We start from the raw sequence: 22,652 nt of genomic DNA on the forward strand, positions 1-22,652 counted from the left end.
TTAGTAGTAGATGAAGGAAAGCAGAGAAAAAAAGGAGAACTGGAGAAGATGAAGATGGAGGGAGAAGGAAAGATTGATAATGGCGATGTACATGTAATAGTGATGATGATGATGATGATAAGTGATGATGATTATCATGAGGATGATTAGGATGATGATGATGATCAGGATGATGATGATGACGATAATGATGATGATGATGGTGATAATGGTGATGATGATGGTGATAATGGAGATGATGATGGTGATGATGGTGATAATGGTGATGATGATGATGATGATGATGATGGTGATGATGATGGTGATGGTGATAATGGTGATGGAGATGATGATAATGATGATGATGTTGATGATGATGGGGATGATAATGGGTGATGATGATGATAATGATGATGATGTTGATGATGATGATGTGATAATGATGATGATGGTGGTGATGGTGATGATGATGATGATGATGATGGTGGTGATAATGAGTGATGATGATGATGATGGTGATGATGATGGTGATAATGAGTGATAATGGTGATGATGATGATGATGATGATGGTGATAATGAGTGATGATGATGATGATGTTGATGATGATGGTGATAATGGTGATGGAGATGATGATGTTGATGATGATGATGATGATGATGATGATGATGTTGATGGTGATGATAATAATGAAAATCATGTTGATGATGATGATGGTGATGAAAAATCACTCCATTGATTAATGTTCCATTCTGATATCAGTATGCAGTGATCACACATTAGTTTCTGTGTACCAGTCATATATTACACAGGCTAGAATAATTATCCTTATATATAATACAATTTGTACATGTATGTATGACATAAACTGTTACCCTACTGCATGATTTTTTTTTAAATCCCAAAGATGTTTTCAACATTAAAAGTGAGTTTTGTTGAACTTGATAGATAACATTTTATTCTACGTCATCCAAATCATCTAGGAGGGAGCCTTAGGTGCCACAGAGAGATTGACAGGTGCATTGGTTGGTATTCAGGAGGAAGATCGAACTGCTGTGGAGAGACTTCAAATATCGGCATCCTTACTCCTTAAAGTCTGTGGTAAGACCGATTGTTATTCATACAACAGTGGAAGAGGAAGAGAGAGAGAGAGAGAAATGTGAAAAAAGAAAGCAAAATTAAAAATAAGAAAAAGAAGAGAGGGGAGTGAGAAAAGCAAAGGGAGACAGAGGGACAGAGAGAAAGTGAGAGAGATTGAGAAACTGCTGTGGAGAGACTTCAAATATCAGCATCCTTACTTCTTAAAGTCTGTGGTAAGACATTCTTATTCATACATGTACATTAGTGCAAGAGGTAGGGAGAGAGTTAGAAATGTGAAAAGAGAAAGCAAAAGTAAAAATACAAAAACAAAGTAAGACAAAGAAGAGAGGGAAGAATAGAAGAGTTAAAGGGAGAGAAGGGAGATGGAGAAACAGAGAGATAGAGAGAAAAATACATGTGAATATTGGGAAAGGATTTGGGTTTCAGTAGTGTAACAATTACAGCTGTTTTGTTGACACTTGTTACATACATGTTTATTTATCATATGTTTCTCATTTCCCATGTGACAGATAATGTGGTAGATGCTGCCATAGATTCAGTGGATCATACAGAAAGCGAACAAGATTCTGTTACAATGCTGAAGGTGAGTGAACATATATGCAAATTCATATTTTAATGTGTTATAACTGATATTAAGACATTGTTGTGAACATGCACATACAGAATTTAATCTGTGGCTGCAAGGAATTGTCAAATAAAACCATTATTGAATTGATATGGAGGCCTTTGTCGTATTAAGTCTTCTTTTCTCCCCATTTACCATCTCCTTTTCTAGGGGTTGGGGAGGGGGGGGGGGGGGCAGTTTATTGTCACAAGTGTCAAGACTTAAGAATTAATGGTTATATTTCTGAATCAAAACCAATGGCAAAAGACTGCTCATGTTGCCATAGCAACTGACAGAAAACTAAGTGCTATATTTGTTATTGTACTCCATGCTGTTACATATTTGAAGCAAATTACTCCCAGTGTTGAAAGAAGTCTAATGAAAGTGTATGCTCTCGACTGAAATGTAGATGTCATAGCATTACTAATACTTTTCTTGATGGGAAAGGTCATGACATTGACAGTGCTGACACATTTGTTGGGGGTATTGATGACTTTCAGTCCTATTTCTGCTTTCTTTTGTACTTCATTCCAGAACTCGGCTGTAATGAACACCCTTGTCAGGTCTGTATCCGTCGTTGACAAGGTATCCGAGGTCCTGAGCAACAATGTGATCACCGGAGAGGGACCTGTTACCGTGGATGCAGGCAACATCAGGGTCAAAGTTCAGAAAACGGAAAGCGAAGATGTCGAAGGTATTAAAATTTCAGGATCAAGAAGTTGACCTTGCAGCACTTTTTTATGTGATACCACCAACATGTACACTTTTTAAAGTTGCTTGTAAAATGTTCAAGTGGGACTGTACTGTAGGGTTTTTACATCGTCATGCTTTTTCTTATCTTCAGTCATTCACCAGCAAGAGTTTCTAAAGTGTATGTACAATTAACAATTAAATTATTCATACCCTTTGTAAATTTGATGTTTTTTGTAACTCAAGAAGGGGAGATACATGGACTGGTTGATCATTAAGGCCCTTTGTTGAATACTTTTAGATGAAAGCTCTAAAATACAATCTGGAGAAACATAAATTGGGACAAATCAGTTTTTCACATACTTAAAACATTTCAAAACTCTGTAAAAGGGTATGAATAATATAGTTGTTAACTGTATATATTCATGTACATGTATCGTGCATGGAATGAACATTTAGGTGTGAATTCACTCACCGTTTCTTGTAGTTAATAGCAAACGGGTACAGTGCATATTGTCGGTTGCTGCCAAAAAACTAAACTCATTATTTCAAGATTATATGAGTTGGGGCCCCCTTCTGGCTCTCATCTGACAATTATTATTCAGTGTATGTTATTGTATGTGATAGGCTTTGTAAACTTATTTTCTGGTCTCTATGAATTTATTAAAGATGTCTGTAAGTATTATGCAAATAATATAAGTGAAGTTCACTCTAAAAAGGCAGCTTTTATTCTTCATATAAAATTTTGGGAACTTTGAAGTGGAGCTTGGCTGCAATCTTGATTTCCTACCTGCTCTATTGAAATTATTTAAATTTATTGAAGATGTTTGAATATGCAATTATTTCAAGTGAAGTCTACTCCAAGAGACAGCTTGTTTTTGTCATATTGTTCAATTATTTCTGGGAACTTTATAGTGGAGCATGGCTGCAATCTTGATTTCCCACTTGCTCTGTTTAAATTATTTTAATTTATGGAAGATGTCTGAATATGCAATTGTTAAAGTGAAGTTCATTCCTAGAGACATCTTTCATTCTTCATATTGTGCAACTATTTCAGGTAACTTTGAAGTGGAGCCTGGCTGCAATCTTGATTTTCCACCCGCTCAAAACATGTTTGATACCAGTGCTACAACAGGAGGAATTGAATTCAAGGTAATGATTGCCCACAAACGAGACACAACGGTTTGAGTCAACATTTTCAAAGAACCGGAGTCTTCAATACAAATGTTTTCATTTACTATCGCAAATTGTATGTACCGGTGTACATGTGCATTAACTCATTACGCACCCTCTTTGCCACTGAAAGAGCAAATGTCACTTAGACTTGATTTCATGAATCAATGATAAATAATAAGAAACCAGTTGGCAGTCCTAAATAGCTAATACCACATTATTATCCTAGTTTGAGCTCTGGTAGCAGATATTAGTGCACAGTGAATCCTATTAAGACCTGGGTGGAGAGAGACCGCAACTGGATAAAATGTCTTGTCTCAGGCAGCATTTTTCAAACGGGTGCTGCAAGACATCCGTAGGGTTGCCACAAGAGAAAGAAGTTCAAGATCTATTAGAATTAACCAGCAATTTCATGAAAATAAAATATTAGAAACCAATATGTATTTTCATAAGGAAATAAAACTTTAAAGACATTAAAGTCTCCCGTTTGATTCCTCAAAAATGTTTATTCTAACAATAAATAGAGTCATGAACCACTCTGGCAATGTGTTTTATTCAAATTTTGCTACTTATTTCCATTTCAGGCTGTGATGTACCAACCCAACATGCGACCCTTCGCCAACGGAGCAGCTGAAATCAACAGCAAGACGGTATCCTTCCAGTTCATTGACAGTTCCACCAATGGTGTCATTGAGGTCAAGAACACCATGCAACCGATCACCATCACGATCCCTCGCATCAATGGACCTACCATAACCTTGGATAACGAGACATTGACATCCTTCAGTCAAACGTATGGAGTGGGAGGTCCCATCGCTCTTCATACTGTTGGTAAGATTCATTTATTTTTATTGGTCAGGGCCCTGTCTTACAAAGAGTTGATATCAATCGCAACTTATTTGCAATTGATATCAATCACAACTATGTACATAAGAGATAGGAGACTGCAAACTTGCGATTGATTTAAGGACTTGCGATTGATTTGGATCAATTGTAACTCTTTGTAAGACGGGGTCCAAATCTTTTAAAAAGGCTGTTAGGTATACATGAAGTGTATATGGCGTCTTTTGTCACTTTACAGTTTGATCCTGATGATAGCTTGGGATTTAGACAGCTTCTACCATGTAAGAAAAATGTAATCACTGACTGTAAACAAATCTCAAGTTAGCCTTTTATTACTGTGACTTGTATTTTGAATTACCTTTAATTTGTTTTCCTTCACATTTAACCCTATTTCTACAGCACCCCAGGAATAAAAAAAAAATCACAGCACAGCAGAACGTTCGTGTTCCATGGATGGGGGTGCTGTAGAAATAGGGTTAAAGGGTTTGGCAGGGCTTATATAAGGAAGGGAATATGAAAGCTTCTTAAAATGGTTGATTGATGATATTAGTTTTCTTTTTGTTGTTTCTGATTTCCCCACTTCAGAAGTAAAATACTTTACAGACATTAGTTTTTTGGGGGTACTGAGTTCCCACAATGTGCATTGTTTAACTTATGAGCATACAAGACGTGATGAGTTTTCAACATGCAGATAACCTTTGCTTTTGAAACTGCTTTTGAATATGATCTTATTAACGTTCTAGTAATTCCTCATGCTATCTTGTTTTTGTTTTTTTACAATTCAGATATCCCATTTTCAAATGGAGCCGAGTTTGAAGTGAAGTGCATGGGTTTCACAGGGATGGAGACAAACTATACTTACAACTGTACTCTCATTGTAATGATAACAACTACTGGGCTGCCAGAAATAGGTATTATTGAAAATCATAACTTATCCAGGGAAAAATAGAGCAACATTGTAATCTACATTCATTATCCAATGTGCACAGTTACATGCATTGTTCATCTATTTGTTATCTCCTTCTTGTAATGTCTTTTGAACTTGAGACATAGGTCTTGCCAATTACATGCATCTTTACTTTTTGTATTTGATGAATTCCATTTTCGATCTCCCACATCATTCTGCATTTTTTTAAAGATTAAGATAAAAAACAGCAGAAGTGGTGATTCATGTGCATATGCACTGTATGTTTTTATAAGAAACATGTTGTGAAATTGTAATGACTACATCTTCTTCTCAGTAGTGTTATTCATTTAATTGCGGGCATTAATTAGCATATCTTTAAAATTTATGGCACACCTTTTGCACCTTCTAAAACCTATCTGCACTAGTTTGGCCAGGAGGGATTAGACCTCCCTGCATGTTCACTGACAGGTGGTTAACTCGTCAAATCAGCTCTCAATTAACATAAGAAAAAGTGGATCATTGGGGGACCAGCGGTCACTGATTAGGCATTGTTTGCTATATAGAGGGCGCAAGTAGCTATAAGTAGTGCAGTGGGGCCTTAAATATACTCTGAATCACAGTGTTGTATGCAGTAAATAAAACTCGATGAATTTCATCATTTTGATAGGAAGTAATGCATGGAACTGTACCTTGGCCCAGTCTGTCACGCTGTCAGACTACCCGTTATATAACAGTACTCTGGTTGATCCCTGGAATAAAACTGACTTCATATCCGTGGAAGGAAACACAAGATGCTTCATCGATAACGACGTCATGAATGAGTAAGTATTATCAATCTGCTTCTGCCTGTAGGTTGCGACCATCATTTTTGGTCAAACAGTGTTTGAGTGTCAAGTAACGCCTGGCTGGAATACTCCCCAGGGAGTGGAGATTGTGCACACAGTGTGTGCGGGCAAGCATTGAATCCAATGACCGGGGTAATAGTATATCTGTAAAGTGCTTAGAGACATCGTAGATGTATTAAGAGTTATATAAAAGCGGAATAGTATATTATTATTATTAGACAAAGCACAGTGAAGGCACGTGATTGCTCGCTTTTAAAACCAAGCTGACGTTGAATCAGTGCCAGTTGATGTGGTATTTATCCTGCATTCCCAAGTTCCTCGATTGGGATGTCTTGTTGACTTGCTGCCAGTCTTCAAAGTATTCTTGTTTACTACAAGTATTTTAATGGGTAAAATGACATTTCATTATCATTGTACCGGTATTATGAATATTCTTCAATTAGATGTTTATGCACATCAGGGGGGTGTTTCACAAAAATCCTAAATCGAACTTAACTCTAAGTTGGACTTAAACATTATAGAGAGCCATTTGTAGCCTTCAAATAAAATATATTCAAAAGCAAAAATTCAATTATTTTAGACTTTTCATAAATTCCACATCAAGAACATGAAATCTTCTTGATAATAGAAAATATGAATGATTTGAATCAACATTTTATGCCTTTTAAAATAACTTTTACAAAATATTTTCAAAGATGCTAGCGGCTTCCATACTTGTTAAGTCCAGCTTAGAGATAAGTTTGACTTAGGATCTTTGTGAAACACCTCCTTGGAATGGTATATCTACTCTAGATATGAAAGCACCCAAGCTTAAATCAAGCAGGGGATGAAAATAGTAATAAAAATGATCTGTTTCATCTATTTTGTGTTTTATCATTGATTTTTAATAGGATACTGGGTAACGGTACATACGCATCAGTAAATGTTGGAGTGAGAGAGCTAGCCAATGAAGTGGAATGGAACGCGACCTATGCCAGAACTCCCAATGCTACGTTTGAATTCAAACACTATTCGTTCAGCCCCACACTGCACAGCTGTTCTTATATCAAGGAAAGGGATAGCGAAGCTGCTTGGAAGAAAGATGGATGTCTGGTCAGTATTGAAACTAGCTGATTGATTTACTTTTTGATTAATAATAATAATAATTATAATAATAGGCATTTCTATAGCGCCATCTATCTAGAAACTCTATTCCGAGGCGCATGTATTATTACCCCGACTTTAGCCTAGCTGCCATTACCGCGCTCCAGCATTTCAAGGAATTCATTCCTGCCAGGTACCCATTTACATCACCTGGGTTGAGTGTGGCAAATGTAGATTAATGTCATGCCAAAGGACATTAGTACCGAGGCGGGACTTGATCCGCATACATTGTGATCGACAGTCCGGCAACGTATCCACTCGATCACGACACCTCTACACAATTGATTAATTCAGAAGTTGCTTTAGTTGTTGATTGTTTAGAGTAGAGGAAATGATATGATTGAATTATTGAGTGTTGGTTGATTGATTGATTGGATAATTGATTGATTGATTTAATGATTGGTTGATTGATTGATTGATTGATTGATTGACCATCTGACCAAGGTCAGTGCAGGCTACCAGATACCCATGAACCGGATTGACCTCTCCTAGTGTGCCTTCACCAAGCTACTAATAACCCACTGATAATGTGAAAGAAGAAATATCCTACATCTTAAAATTCAATTTAATTCAATTCAATTCGGTTTATTCATTTCCATAAAAATCACATTACAAACACACATACATTTGCAAAAAGTACTGTTAATAACTTGCAAAATATGTCACTAGAATATACATACAGTAAGTACATTAAAATATTAAACAATAATGGAAAAAGGGAAGTTATAAAAACCCAAATAAATGAATCCCATTTTCCTTTTCATACATGAACATGTAGGTCAGCCCGTCCAGTAATGCTACCCATACGTCTTGCCTCTGCAACCATCTGACCATGTTTGGTGCAGGATTCCAGATACCCATGAACAGGATCGACCTCTCTCAGTCAGCCTTCACCAAGCTCCATGAGAATCCAGTGGTATTTGCCTTCATGATGTGTTGCCTCTGCATCTACCTGGTGGTCCTTCTCTGGGCAAGGAAAGCTGACAAAAGAGATCTACTGAAGGTATGTTGTCTTTCAAATGAAAATCAATATTTTTAGTTTTATGGAGCTTGTAGTAGTCTCTTGTCTTTGCCTTCATGTACGTCATCAACCTGGGGGGGGCGTTTCACAAAACTTGTCATCAGTGACAAATGACAATTTTGTTATAAGCTACTGAAATCCTTGCTCCTGATTGGTTATCAGCAGATTTGTCACTGATTTTTGTCATTTGTCATTGAAAAAAGGCTTTGTGAAACAGACCCCTGGTGGGCCTTTGGGCTAATACCATGAGTTGTAAGCAACCTAGTCAGCATTCGCTGCTATTACGATGTGTTGCATCTTCATCTACCAAATGGTACCCTTTGGCCTGTATTTTGTATGTCTGCTCAGTTTGTTCTTTAAATTCTTATCATGTAAAATTTGATTATTTGTCACTTTCATTGCCCTAAAGATGATTGTAGAAAAAACTTTCATTCGTTTGAAGAAGTTTGTAAACACATGCAGGCACATGTACATTAGTACGACTTAGATTTAGTAGAATTCCAAGTTCACTGAATTGGAAAAAAGTATTTCAGATCCACAAATGGCCTTTTATCCATATATTCATTTGAAAGTGATAACTTCATTATTTAAAACAAACAGAAATTAAATAGATCTTTTAATGATTTGACAGGTTTCTTGACTCCTGGCTGATGGTTGGATACTAAATTACAGTTACTCTTTTATTCTCCTTGTCAGGCTGGAGTGACCCCACTGATTGGAAACAAACCTCATGATAAGTGTCACTATGAGGTCACAGTGTTCACTGGTGTAAAGTCGGATGCAGGTTTGTATGTCACCCCTAGAACATGAATCTAGACTAAATTATTGGAATAGTCGTGGTAGTGTACATCCCTAAACCTTTTGATGATGGATTTTAAACGGTTTTCATGTAGAGTTTCATGGGCTTAGATTTCCATGGTTTAGGACAAGTTAAGAAAGAATATCCTTATAGTTTTGCATAATGTTTTTGCAATATTTTTGTAAGCACTTTTTTGAGAAAGAATATCCTTAAAGTTTTGCATAATGTTTTTGCAATATTCTTGTAAGCAATTTTTTAATCTATATTGAGAAAATGTTGTTACTACATGATTATGTATTTTATAGTAATGATCATTGCAAGAAAGTATTTTTAAGAAAATAGATTCACACTGAAAATGCTCACTGACATATAATAAATTTCATTCCTTCTGTCTTTGTAGCCGTTTTTCCTCACTTGGCAATATTCCTCATTTCCTTATATGGGATCTTTATAACCAAAACAGACGTACACGAGTGTCAGAATAACTTCTTCTTGTGCATGCATGCCCGCCCAGCTAGTTAGATTCCAAATAATGTTGAGTGGGAAGATGTGGCCCCTTTTTAAAGATGCAGTGCTCTATTAGAAGAAAAAAAACTTACAGTTTTACCTGTAAACACATTATGCTAAGCTACCTTAGTTTTTTAAATATTTATTCTGTTTTGAGGGACTTTATTTGTTCATATCATAAGATAACAGCTATTTGCAACAGTGTTTATATACAGAATTCATGCAACTGTAACATATCATATATAGTACCAAAAAATGAAACTAATGTGACATAATCACTTACCAAAATAATAAAAACATTTTTGTTACTTCATTGTATCAAATTTCTGTTGATTACATTTCATATCAAGACAGGTGCAAATTTCTACCTTTAATTCTTTTATTAAACATACCTATGCTTTTCCTGTGCTTTTCACTTCCAAAATCCTGTGCTTTTCACTTCCAAAACATTCTCTAATATAGTTTCTATAGATAATAAACTGAGCAAGGTTTAAAATAAGATTGACAAGATTTATTTCTCTTCTCTCTATTTCATGACCTATTGAAAGAATTTTTTGCTTAAAAAGATTTAAAAATTAAACAAATTATCGGTTAATTTGAATACAATCTTCCAAAAAAGCGAAAGTTAAGCTACCTTAATATGGCAAGTTGCTTTCTACTACATGGTATATATTAGGCACCACTGCACGAGTCCATGTCATCATCACCGGGGACCACAACGACAGCGGCGTCCGCACCCTCCACGACCCAAAGCGCAAGGTCCTCCAGAGCGGAGGCATCGACTCCTTCCTGCTGACGTCCCCCAGGTCCTTCGGAGACCTCGAGCATGTGAGGATCTGGCATGACAACGGCGGGAAGAACCCCAGCTGGTTCCTCTCTCATCTCTCTGTCAAGGACTTAAACACCAACAAGATGTTCTACTTCATGGCTAACAGGTGGTGGGCCGTGGAAGAGGATGATGGGGCAGTAAGTGTCTTCAAAAATACAATTAACAACTAAATTATTCATATCCTTACCAAGTTTTGTAATTTTTTCAAGTACCGTTAAAGTAGAAATATTCGCAGTACACTAATTTTTTGCGGATTTTGCGCTAAGATCGACAAGCGCGAATTTGAAAAAACTTGCGGAAAATATAAGCACGACTTCTTATGCATGTCTTGAACAGGCTGAATTGCATTTAACGTGAATTTAAGAACTATGTACTATGTTTAGGGGTCGCTAAGTGCGTAAAATGAATCGCACGAAAATAACAGCGTTTATAGTATGTGAAAAAATGATATTTCCCAATTAAAATTTCATCAGAATGTGACGTATTAAAGGCCCACTGCACTACTTGTAGCTACTTGCGCCCTCTATATAACAAACAATGCCTAATCGGTGACCATTGGTCCCCCATGATCCTCTTTTTCGTATGTTAACTGAGAGCTGAGTTGATGAGATAACCACCTGTCCAGTGACCTTGCAGGGCAGTCTAATCCCTCCTGTATACTACGGCAGATAAGCTTTAAAGCTTATATCTCATAGTGTTCAACAAAGACCTTAATTCAATCAGTCTACCTTTCATTCTTGAGTTACGAAAAATGCAAAAAACATCAAATTTACAAGGGTTTTAAATAATTTTGTTCTTAGCTGTAGTGTACCCATATTCTCTTTTACTACTTTTGCTTTGGATTAACTCTTTCAGTGAGGTAGGTAATGAAGTTGCATCCAACTGTTGATCTTCTAAATTTATCTAGAATATTTGGACAAACAAAAGGAGGTCTTTCTTCCCTGAAATTCAAAACTAGTCCATATATTATGATAATAGATTAAGCATAGATAATAGATTTGCCTTATAAGATGAAGAAAGGTTATTGTTAAGTTTAGAATTGTCTGATGAAAACATTTCTGGACCATTTTTCGAAACTCTATGGCACAGTCAGGGTTAAGTTCTGAATGCAGATTCGAGCTTTATTACTTCAAAGCAAACAGTAAGCTTTGGTAGTGTCATGCAAGACATTTATGTGCCTCTCAAAAGATCTTGCTTATGCCACATTTTTGTCAAGTACTCTTAGACTGGTCTGAAATTCCCAAACAAATTTAGCAAATAGAAAAGTGAAAGGACACAAGCTTATTAACTGAAATTTCATCTTTTTCTTTAGACTTTAATTCACATGTGTTCCAACAAAACATATTACCTTCAGTACAAATGTAATGAAAATAATAAGTAGATTCTTATAAAGCACATGATACTCAAAAAGGATCTCTATGTGCTTAAAATAATATGGTAGAATTTTAAGAGATAATAACAATTACAAATATGGAGATGTTTATAATTGTTATTTGGTACATTGATATGGTCATCTTTTATCTCCCCTGAAACAGATTGACCGTGTGATTCCAGTGGCCGGCCGGAGTGAGCTGACCAGCTTCACCCATCTCTTCTCCACCAAGACCAGAAAGAACCTGAGTGACGGTCATCTGTGGTTCTCGGTCTTCTCCAGACCGGTCAAGAGCCGCTTCACCAGGGTCCAGCGTGTGTCCTGCTGTCTCTCCCTGCTCTTCTCAGCCATGATGGCCAATATCTTCTTCTATAATGTAAGGAAAATCCTGTAGCTGCATGTACTTGGTTTAAAGGGGAAGAAGAGTTTTTGAGATAAAAATCACTATAGGATACCAATGAGTGATAACATAACCACAAATACTCTAAAACAACAATGTAAAGTAACTTTAAGAGCCCTGTACATCACCTTTTGAAATTCATTAACCGTATAATGACCTACATGTATTACATACATGATTATATAGGTAATATACGAGGGTGCTGATGTTGCCTTCGAGTTGATTTTATTGGAAGTCTTGGCAATCATCTTTGTGTAACAACTAAGAATGGCTTTGTTTTTCTGCCTGAAATGAAAAAAAGTGTCGCCATTGTAAAGTGTATTTACATGAAATATTATGAAATACCAAGATTTTACCATGAAACAGGCATGATAAAGTGAAAATTTAGTGCTTGAATGTCAATTTTAGGAACTTGTTAAAATCACTTGATGACACAGAAGGTTTAATATATGCATTAAAATGTGTAATCTTACCACTGTAAAAATATTCTCATGTACCCATATTAGTCTAGTTTGATTTTACTGGCAGTGGCAAACAGATGGTACCGTAGACATTATCGGTCCAGTCAGTTTCACCCTGGGCAAAGATGTGATTTTAATTTTGACTGACGGCAGTTGTTCAATTATTTATTTTGTGAATTCAATTATCTTTATTTTTTTTTGCCTGATTTCAGGCCCTGACAACTTTCCATTTCAGGGTTTTTCAGGCTTTATATTGTACAGCACATATGGGGCTTTAACGTGTTCTGGCTTTTTTCAGGCCCATTGAGTAAAACTGACTGGCATCCCTGCTAACTGTCATCCTGTCATTTTTTTTCTCAACCTCCTTCCTGCAGGTTGATTTTACCGGCAGTGGCACCCAGACGGTGTATAGCCTCGGTCCTATCAGCTTCTCTACGGGTGAGGTTGTCATCGGTGTCATCAGCAGCCTGATGGTGTTCCCAGCAAACATCCTTGTGGTACAGATCTTCAGGCTGTCAAGACCTCCGCCGAAGCATGCAAGGGTAGGAAGAGAAATGATTACCTTGCTCTGGCTGGCTGGGATATTGATATACACTGACTGTAAATGATAGAAGAACGAGGCAGAGATATTGGATTAGAGATGAGAGAAAGAGACAGAGAGAGAGGAGTACATTTTAGAATAATAATTGGAAAGAAATAGAAAAAGAGAGGTGTGTGGAGAAGGAAAGAAGGTGCATGAAAATCAAACATAAGAAGATGGTAATGAGGAACATCTTCATGTGAAATCAACATTAAAGGTGTAAATACAAAATTAAATTCCTAATTGAGAGGCAGGAGTGGATAGGGTATAAGATTGATACTCTTTATAGAAATAAATATGACATCGTAACTCATATTTCGTATATAAATCATATTGTGACATTGGAACAACCACTTGTCATATTTAAAAGAAAGAAAAGTTTGAGTACATGTACCTGTCTGAACTTTCAAAGTGTTACTATATTTGCACTCACTATCCCAATACAAAAACAGATTTGCTGCATGAAGAGGAAACAGCCTCGAGTGTCTTCTGCAGGCAGGAGGGACATTGCATCCCGCCTCTCCTTTGCCTCCAGTATGGGCTCCAGAGAGCTCCGGCAGCAGCTGGACCTGCTAGAGAGGGGTCAGGCGACGCCCCCTCCACCGACCATCTCCGCCCAGGTCCAGGGAGCGGGTACCCATCGGGTTAGCTCTCCTTCTCAAATCCAGCTGGACCAAATAAAGTCCCGGGATCAGAGGTCCTTTTCCTTCGACTCCTCAAATCTAAGTGACCGCACCCCATCTCCCGTTACCCGTATCCCTGCTCTCGCGACGGAAGCAGGATACAAGACGATGCAGGCAAAGCCACTGAGGAGAAAGAAGAAGAAGTTTGAGTTGCCATGGCAATGCCTTTATTTTGGATGGGCCTTGCTGGTGACGTCGGTGGGTGTGGCATTCTGGCTGACCATCGAGGTGGCTGGTCAGTTCGGCAAGACCAAGGCGACAGAATGGCTTGTATCAATGTGTATATCTCTGATCCAAGATGTCTTCTTCACTCAGCCTCTGAAAGTGAGTGGTCAGACAGTAGTAAGATACCATCTTTTGTAGATGTTAATAGAGAGAGTAATAATGATCTTTGGTAGATGTGAAAATGTAGGGGATAAATATTATTTCTTTTTATAAAAATAAAAGATAAACAAAGCCTCAGAATATCCAGGTTTAAACCATATTGAAAAATTGCATTTTTCTTTAGATTGAAACTGTTTTTCAATTGGTAAATATATCAATTGTACATGTAATTGTTACGTGTAACTCCAAAATGTGTTTCACTTGTAATTCTCTGTATTATGTGAGATGTATAGAAGTACTGTATGACCCATTCCTTTCAAAATTAAGAACAAATATCTTTTTTTTTTTAGAAAGGAATGTAGATTTATATCTATCAATATCAAATTATATAAATGTATGTAATTCCATAAACTCCATACAAATTTATATAAAAATCACCCAATACTTTTCAGCTCGAAAATGGGTTTGTATCCAGTATCATTGAAATCTTTAATGTTATTTTCTCCCACTTTCCTTCAGGTTCTCTTTCTGGCATTCTTCCTCTCTCTCCTCTTTAAGAAGCCAGAGAAGGAGGAGGATGATGTACCTCCTCTAGGAGACGATGAGGAGTGGTTACATGAGGGGGGTGGAATAGACCCCTCGCAGGGCATCCCGCCGGGGATTTCCCCTCCCAATCGTGACGAGCTAGCTGCTGCGAGGGAGTTGAGGTAAGATATGTCAGACTGCTTTCATAGAGGTGTCTTAGTCGAGTGGTTTAAAGACACTCAGTAGTCAGCTCTCATGGGGAAATCGACACTGTTCGGGTGTTTACCCAATAACAGGTGTTGTCAATCACCAGGGTAAGCCTTCAGTTTTATGACCATTAGACCTTATGTAACGTTTTGCTTTTTCGTCACCCGAAGATTCTCTAGTATTTTTTGAGAGATTAGGAGGGAATTCTTGACTGGCCAACGGGTTTGCTGTGTGCATATTTGTCCTCCCATTAATGGTATTACCACCAATCCTGGAGTCAGCGAATTATGGCCTCCTGCACATGGAAACTGACGAGTGACTCCCTTTAAGCACTTGACTTGAAATGCAAAGGCTGTGGGTTCTATCCCAGACACGGCACTAATGTTCTTTGGCAAGGCATTAATCTACATTTGCAACTTCATACCCAGGAGAGAAATGGAGACCTGGCAGGATGAGGAAAGCCTTTGTGTTAGTAATTACCCCACGTCCACACCCCGGTGACTTAAGCTCACGCACGCCAGCTATTCTCCACTCCTGACGACGGATAGTCAACCTGTTCGAAACATTGATCACTCATCCTCTCCAAGCACTATAGTTCTCCTTAGAACTATAAGCTAAGAAAGATAACCTACAGTCTTTTTCAAGACTACACCAACAGTCCTTTTCAGGACTACACACCCTCAAGAAAGATTACAGAGAGTCTTTTTCAGGACTCCTCAATCCTCCCTCTCCCTCTCTCACATTGTGCACCCGCAAGCCTACTGTAGAGTTACATAGATGTTTAATATTCCAAAATATAATTTCCATCCTCTTGTTGACTTTACACTTAGATTTTGATAAAGAAATCAAAATGGTGATCGTCATTTTTCAGGAATTTAGAAAACATTTACAAAAGTTCTAATAGATCCAGTAGCCAGTTCTTTTTCACAAATACATTTTCTCTCTCATTTCCATCCTAGATTCAAAGAGATCAAAATGAAGAGCATCATTCGTGAAATCATTCTCTACATCCTGTTCCTTAACATCGTGATGCTGATAGCATTTGGTGACAGGGACCCTCAGGCATTCTACGTCAACAAGTCTATGAAAGATGCCTTCGTTGAAGCCCACTACCATGGCCTTATGAAGTTTACCAAGGTACAGTTAACTAAATTATTTATAGTCCTTATAAATTTGATGTTTTTTTTTGTGTGTAACTTAACAATGGTTGAATACCGGTAGGGGCCTTTGTTGAATATTTTAGGTGTTAGCTTTATTAAGCCACATTGTCGATAAAAATAAAGTGGGACAATTAAGTTTTTCTTACATGCTTCATAAAAAATTACAAAAATTGGTAAGGGTGTGAATGAATTAGTGGTTAATTGTAGGTGTGAATATCACTTCAGCTCTGTGCCATGTGATTGACCGACATGTATATTTTTCATATGGTAGCCAGTTTGGCCAGAAATTGTTTTCATAGCTCAAAAAATTGTGTTCGGTAAAAGCCAAGGGCGGTTCTGGTATAAGTCCAGAGTCAGATGTTTAGGCATGGGAGATGGTTCCAATTTCATTTTCTTAGTATTTGCAATTTATTTTGTTTCGAGTTATATCTGGCTTAGAATACATTAGATAGTGCATAAACTGTAAATATGTCATGTATGAATATACTTTAATATACTGAAAGTATAACAAATGTTTAAGTGCAAGGATTGCTTACACAGCATCAGGTTGCTGACCGATTTTGAACTCGCTGCCCAGTGACCGACTGATCTCCCAGCGGTGACCGGGCACTGAGCATACTTTGGGTGGCGAGTGAAAGTGAGCAGACGCTGCCCAAATTTTAACTGGCTGCTAAAACTTCAGCAGCGACCGAGCGATGCCCTAAAAACAAGCGGTGCCTGTGCGGCCGCCGCTCGGTGCCTGGTCGAAATTTGCTCAAAACTCGCCACACAGATGCCGAGCAGGCTGCTTTTAGGTGATGTGACCATGTCTTTAGGGAAGAAAATCATGTAGTAATTAGTACCAATGATGAGTTGAACATTCAATAAATAAACCATTAAAGACCAATTTCTGCTTCTTCAACAGATTCAAACACGAGAACAGTTCTGGAACTACACAGAGAATGTTTTCATCCCATCTCTCTTCTCTGAGACATGGTATAACGGGAAGGAGGACATCCAGGGTATCAAGCAGAGGTTGGTCTCTGGGAAGCAGATGAATCTGGTGGGAATGGCAAGGCTGAGACAGCTTAGAGTTAAACAAGGTGAGTGATGGAGATGATGGGGATGATGATGATGATGGGGATGATGATGGGGATGATGAGGATGATGATGATGGTGATGATGATGATGGCGATGATGATGACGATGATGATGATGACGATGATGATGATGATGAGACGTGGTATAACGGGAAGGAAGACATCCAAGGTATCAAGCAGAGGCTGGTCTCTGGGAAGCAGATGAATCTAGTGGGAATGGCCAGGATGAGACAGCTTAGAGTTAAACAAGGTGAGTGATGGAGATGATGGGGATGATGATGATGATGGGGATGATGATGGGGATGATGAGGATGATGATGATGGTGATGATGATGATGGCGATGATGATGATGACAATGATGATGATGACGATGATGATGATGATGAGACATGGTATAACGGGAAGGAAGACATCCAAGGCATCAAGCAGAGGCTGGTCTCTGGGAAGCAGATGAATCTAGTGGGAATGGCCAGGATGAGACAGCTTAGAGTTAAACAAGGTGAGTCATGGGGATGAAGATGATAATGGTGGTGAGAATGATGATGATGATGGTAATGATTATGATGGTAGGGATGACAATGGTGGTAGGGATGACGATGATGACAGTGTTAGTGTCAATCTTGTTGGCGATAATGATAATGGTAGTGATGATGATGGTGATGATGCAAGTGTGATGATGATGATGATGATTACAGTGATAAAGACAATGGTTGTGATGGAGTTATTGAGCAGAAGCTGGTTTGGGGGATTATAATACGTTGTTACAAAAATCATTGAAGAACTGTGCATGAACATAAATCAAAGATGATATGCAAGAAACACATGAACTACACACAGTTGTATGTTTGTACATTTACATATAAATATGGCATGATTAGACTCTTTTCAGACATTTCCCTAAATTGAATTACCTGCAAATATTGTATTTGTTTGCAGAATCTTGTGACCTACCAGAGAAGATACAAAGCTCTAACATACAGTGTAAACGCACCTATTCATTCGCTGATGATGAGGATGAAGACCTTGCTCCGGGATGGAAACCAGTTAATGAATCAGGTTTGTGATGAAAAAAGAGAGATATGTAGATTGATAGGTAGGTAGGTACGTGGGTAGGTGTTTAGGTGGGTAAGTGAGTATGTGGGTAGGTAGGTAGGAAGGAAGGTGCGTATGAGGGTAGGTAGGTGGATATGTGGGAAGGTGGGTAGGTGGATGGGCATGTAGGTGGGATGTTGGGTAGGTGGGTGGGTAGGTGGTTTGGTAGGTATGTGGGTAGTCGGGTAGGTGGGTGGGAAGTGGGGTAGGTGGGTATGTGTGTAGGTAGGTGGGCAGGTAGTTTGGTAAGTGGGCACGTAGGTGGACAGGCTTGTAGGTAGCGGGAGAGGTAGGTTGGTAGGTGGTTAGGTAGATATGTGGGTAGGTGGGTGGGTGGATAGTGTGGTAGTTGGTTTGGTGGGAAGGTGGTTAGGTAGGTATGTGGGTAGGTGGGTGGGTAGTGGGGTAGTTGGTTTGGTGGGAAGGTGGTTAGGTAGGTATGTGGGTAGGTGGGTGGGTAGTGGAGTAGTTGGTTAGGTGGTTAGGTGGTTAGGTAAGTTGGTGGGTAGGTGAGTAGGTAGTGGGAGAGGTAGGTTGGTAGGTGGTTAGATAGATATGTGGGTAGGTGGGTGGGTGGGTAGTGGGATAGCTGGTTAGGTAGGTATGTGGGTAGGTGGTTAGGTAAGTTGGTGGGTAGATGGGTGGGTAGTGGGAGAGGTAGGTTGGTAGGTGGTTAGGTAGATATGTGGGAAGGTGGGTGGGTGGGTAGTTGGTTAGGTGGGAAGGTGGTTAGGTAGGTATGTGGGTAGGTGGGTGGGTGGGTAGGTGGGTAGTGGGATAGCTGGTTAGGTAAGTTGGTGGGTAGTGGGAGAGGTAGGTTGGTAGGTGGTTAGGTAGATATGTGGGTAGGTGGGTGGGTAGTGGGATAGCTGGTTAGGTGGGTAGGTGGTTAGGTAAGTTGGTGGGTAGGTGAGTAGGTAGTGGGAGAGGTAGGTGGGTAGGTGGTTAGGTAGGTATGTGGGTAGGTGGGTGGGTGGGTAGTTGGTTAGGTGGGAAGGTGGTTAGGTAGGTATGTGGGTAGGTGGGTGGGTAGTGGGATAGCTGGTTAGGTGGGTAGGTGGTTAGGTAAGTTGGTGGGTAGGTGAGTAGGTAGTGGGAGAGGTAGGTGGGTAGGTGGTTAGGTAGGTATGTGGGTAGGTGGGTGGGTGGGTAGTGGGGTAGGTGGTTTGGTGGGTAGGTGGTTAGTTAGGTATGTGGGTAGGTGGGTGGGTATTGGGGGTAGCTGGTTAGGCGGGTAGCCGGTTAGGTAGGTATGTGGGTAGGGGGTGTGTGGGTAGACGGGTAGGTGGTTAGGTGGGTATGTAGTTAGTAGGTATGTGGGTAGGTGGGTGGGTAGTGGGGTAGCTGGAATAATTCATGAATGAGACGCAGTGAACGGGCAAAAAAAAAAATAATGATAATAATAATAATAATAAGAAGAAGAAGAAGAAGAAGAAGGAAGAAAGAGAATCAAAGCTGGATATTCTGCCTCTTTTCTTACTATTATCTACATTTAGATCCTATGGACTACACAACTACTGAGGGTTGTGTTTGGAAGCATTACGACTGGACCGAGATTGATTCATTCCCTTACCTTGGAAAACAAGCAACCTACAAGGGAGGAGGCTATCTGGCTGAGATACCCACAAATCCTACTACTGCTATGGGTAAATTAAATAATTCAATCACAGCTAATGAAGAAGACTTTAAAGTCATATAGTCATCTTGTTTCCAGGTGTATTCCGACTAGTTTAACACTGACTGAATTACCAATGAATGTATGTACAGGGCCTCATTTTATAAAAAGTTGCGATTGACTCAAATTGATTGCAACTCCTATCTCTTAAAGGTAAAGACCAGTTATGGTCATGCGATTGCATTGTGAAAGAAATGTTGTGGAATCGATCAGAAAAGGTTGATCATCTAGCATCTAGCATCTGCAAGGTTCTGGAATCATCAAAATGATAAGAAATTTGGCCCTTTCTTTGTAAAGTTACAAGCACTATGCACAGAAAGATGTATATGGGACTACCCTATATCTCTCACAGACCATGAGAGAAACAAATTTACCAAAAAATGAATTAGTAGGCGGTTTCCCGGCAAATTTTTTATCATCATGTATTAGTCAAAACATATTCTTTCACATGATTGGTAATAAGAGCTTCCATTTCATTTTTTGAAATTGGGGCGTTTCCAATACTGGTCTTTACCTTTAAGTACACAGTTTCTATTAATTATAAGTTGTTGTTGATTGGAATCAATCGCAACTCTACAGGGCACTGGTCTTGACAGATAGCTGAAACTGACTGCCAGATATTTCTTCAACTTGCCTTCAAATCTTGAGGGTGATCAAAATTTATAAATAAGATAAGATTCCCTAATGGGGCGGTTGATGGAGGTTGGAGGGCATTACAAAAGACCTGTTAGTTATGAAAGTGAAGTCCACTCTGGGTGATTATCAGGTAAACATCCAAATGGTGTTGAAAAATCCCCCTTGAGAACCCACAGGTATTGGTCTTTAATTATAAGGAAGACAAACTGTTTTTGAAATTTTCCATTCTTTCCTGTATAATATCATTTAAATATCAAAAGGATTTATCTCGAAATGCCCTCATATTTATTATAATATGATGAGAACTAGTTTAAAGCTTTGATGGAAGTTTGATACAGCATGTGTCTTGTTATGTATCCATTAAAGTGTGCACTGCCTTTCATTATGTGTGAATTTCAGCAAAATTGAGCCATTGCCTTATTATAATGGGCTACATAATCAACATTTTTCAAAAAATTTTCAAGACTTTCTTTCACAATGTAATAACACAATCAGTGCTCAACTGTACGTTTTAATGCTGTTCACTGGGTATGTAGTACTTCTGATACACAGACATGTTCAAGTTAAACCCAATATTCAAATGGCCCAATATTCTTTGCTATCAACCAAACTCAACCCAACCCATCTCACCTTTTCTGTAATTTTCATGTAGTATAAGGTATGTAAAAAGCAAGTATTTGGATTCAGAAAGTGTTCTGATTTCTTGTTCTGCAGCCCAGATGCAGTACCTACGTGATTCATTTTGGGTGGACCAGTACACAAGGGCTGTTTTCTTTGAGTTTGTCACCTATAACCCTATCAACAATATGTACTGCATTTCTTTTCTACTGGTTGAATTTCCATCACAAGGGGGTAAGTATGATGAATCACTCAGTGTATTAAATTTAAACTTCCTTTAAGGGGTCAACTGGAGTACTCTACTAAAAGAATGATTAAACAAATTGTTTTCCTGTTGTTCTTAAATATGGATCTTTGCTGGTTGCAGGTAACTCGGTACCGTTCATGTATTTCATTCTTTGCGTCTTTTTCAACAATTATTATTTACCAAAATGTGTTTTCATACAGAGTTGATTTGATTTGGAAGAAATATTGGTTTATGATGAGATATTGAGACTACTTTATGAAAAGCTTTTTATGGATTGGTCCACCAAGTTTCTACACCATGGCTGTACCATTTTGTAAGTATTGACATAGTTTGTTGTGCCAACTGAAGCATATACTTCAAGAATATAATATCCTGAAAATTGTATTACTCTTCTATCTGTTTTATTGCAATGCAAATGCATTTACAACAAAAGATTCGTTTAATTTTTAAAAAACTTTACATTGTGACAGTCCAGTATGTTTTCAATCAAATTTCTATGCCATGTACCATTTTGTAAGTATTGATATACTGGTAGTTTGTTGTGCCAACTGAATCATATACTCCAAGAATATAATATACTGAGAATTTCATTACTGTTTTGTCTTTTTGTTTGCAATGCCAAATGCATTTACAACAAGTGATTCATTTAAAAAATATTTTGCTTACATTGTGACAGTCTAGTATGTTTTCAATCAATCATTTCATATATAGGTGCATTCCCATACGTGAACTTCCGCACCATCCGGCTTGACCGCTACCAGGGCAACTTTGCCTATTTTGTCCTAGCCGGTGAGGTCACCTACGTCCTGTTCCTCCTCTACTTCACCTACAAGGAGATCAAACTCTTCATCAAAAAGAAGAGAGAGTATTTCAGAAGCTTCTGGAACATGTTGGAGGTCACGACCCTGGTCATGGCGTACTGCGCGATCACTTTCTACCTGTACCGGTTGTTCATCGGTCGACAGCTTATGGCGCAGTACCGGACTGACCCTGACAGCTTCTTGAATTTCCAGTATGTCTCCCATTGGGACTCTGTAAGTACCACAACCGTCAACGTCATTTTGGCAATTCAAGTTGTAGATATTAACTTATAATTCTGTTTTCCCATAATATAAAGGAGATTTTGTTGTCTTTTTATGATATTTCTAACTT

The 22,652-nt window shown here is 38.5% G+C and overlaps 1 protein-coding gene across 1 annotated transcript; it reads left to right on the top strand.

The window, feature by feature from the left end:
- The first annotated feature begins 54 nt into the window (after positions 1 to 54).
- Positions 55 to 22,594, top strand: LOC100891661 (polycystic kidney disease protein 1-like 2). The gene is made up of 21 exons (XM_030991228.1): positions 55 to 93; positions 962 to 1,079; positions 1,589 to 1,662; positions 2,218 to 2,377; positions 3,431 to 3,525; positions 4,131 to 4,377; positions 5,964 to 6,117; positions 7,032 to 7,233; positions 8,063 to 8,287; positions 9,002 to 9,089; positions 10,288 to 10,577; positions 11,976 to 12,188; positions 13,048 to 13,215; positions 13,706 to 14,260; positions 14,780 to 14,967; positions 15,952 to 16,129; positions 17,057 to 17,234; positions 18,169 to 18,288; positions 19,821 to 19,970; positions 21,350 to 21,487; positions 22,212 to 22,594. The coding sequence occupies exons 1-21, from the start codon at positions 55 to 57 to the stop codon at positions 22,592 to 22,594; spliced, it is 3,963 nt and encodes a 1,320-aa protein (XP_030847088.1).
- Positions 22,595 to 22,652: the final 58 nt, after the last annotated feature.

The sequence above is a fragment of the Strongylocentrotus purpuratus genome, unplaced genomic scaffold (assembly GCF_000002235.5).
Source record: "Strongylocentrotus purpuratus isolate Spur 01 unplaced genomic scaffold, Spur_5.0 spur5_contig_845, whole genome shotgun sequence".
NCBI lineage: Eukaryota > Metazoa > Echinodermata > Echinoidea > Camarodonta > Strongylocentrotidae > Strongylocentrotus > Strongylocentrotus purpuratus.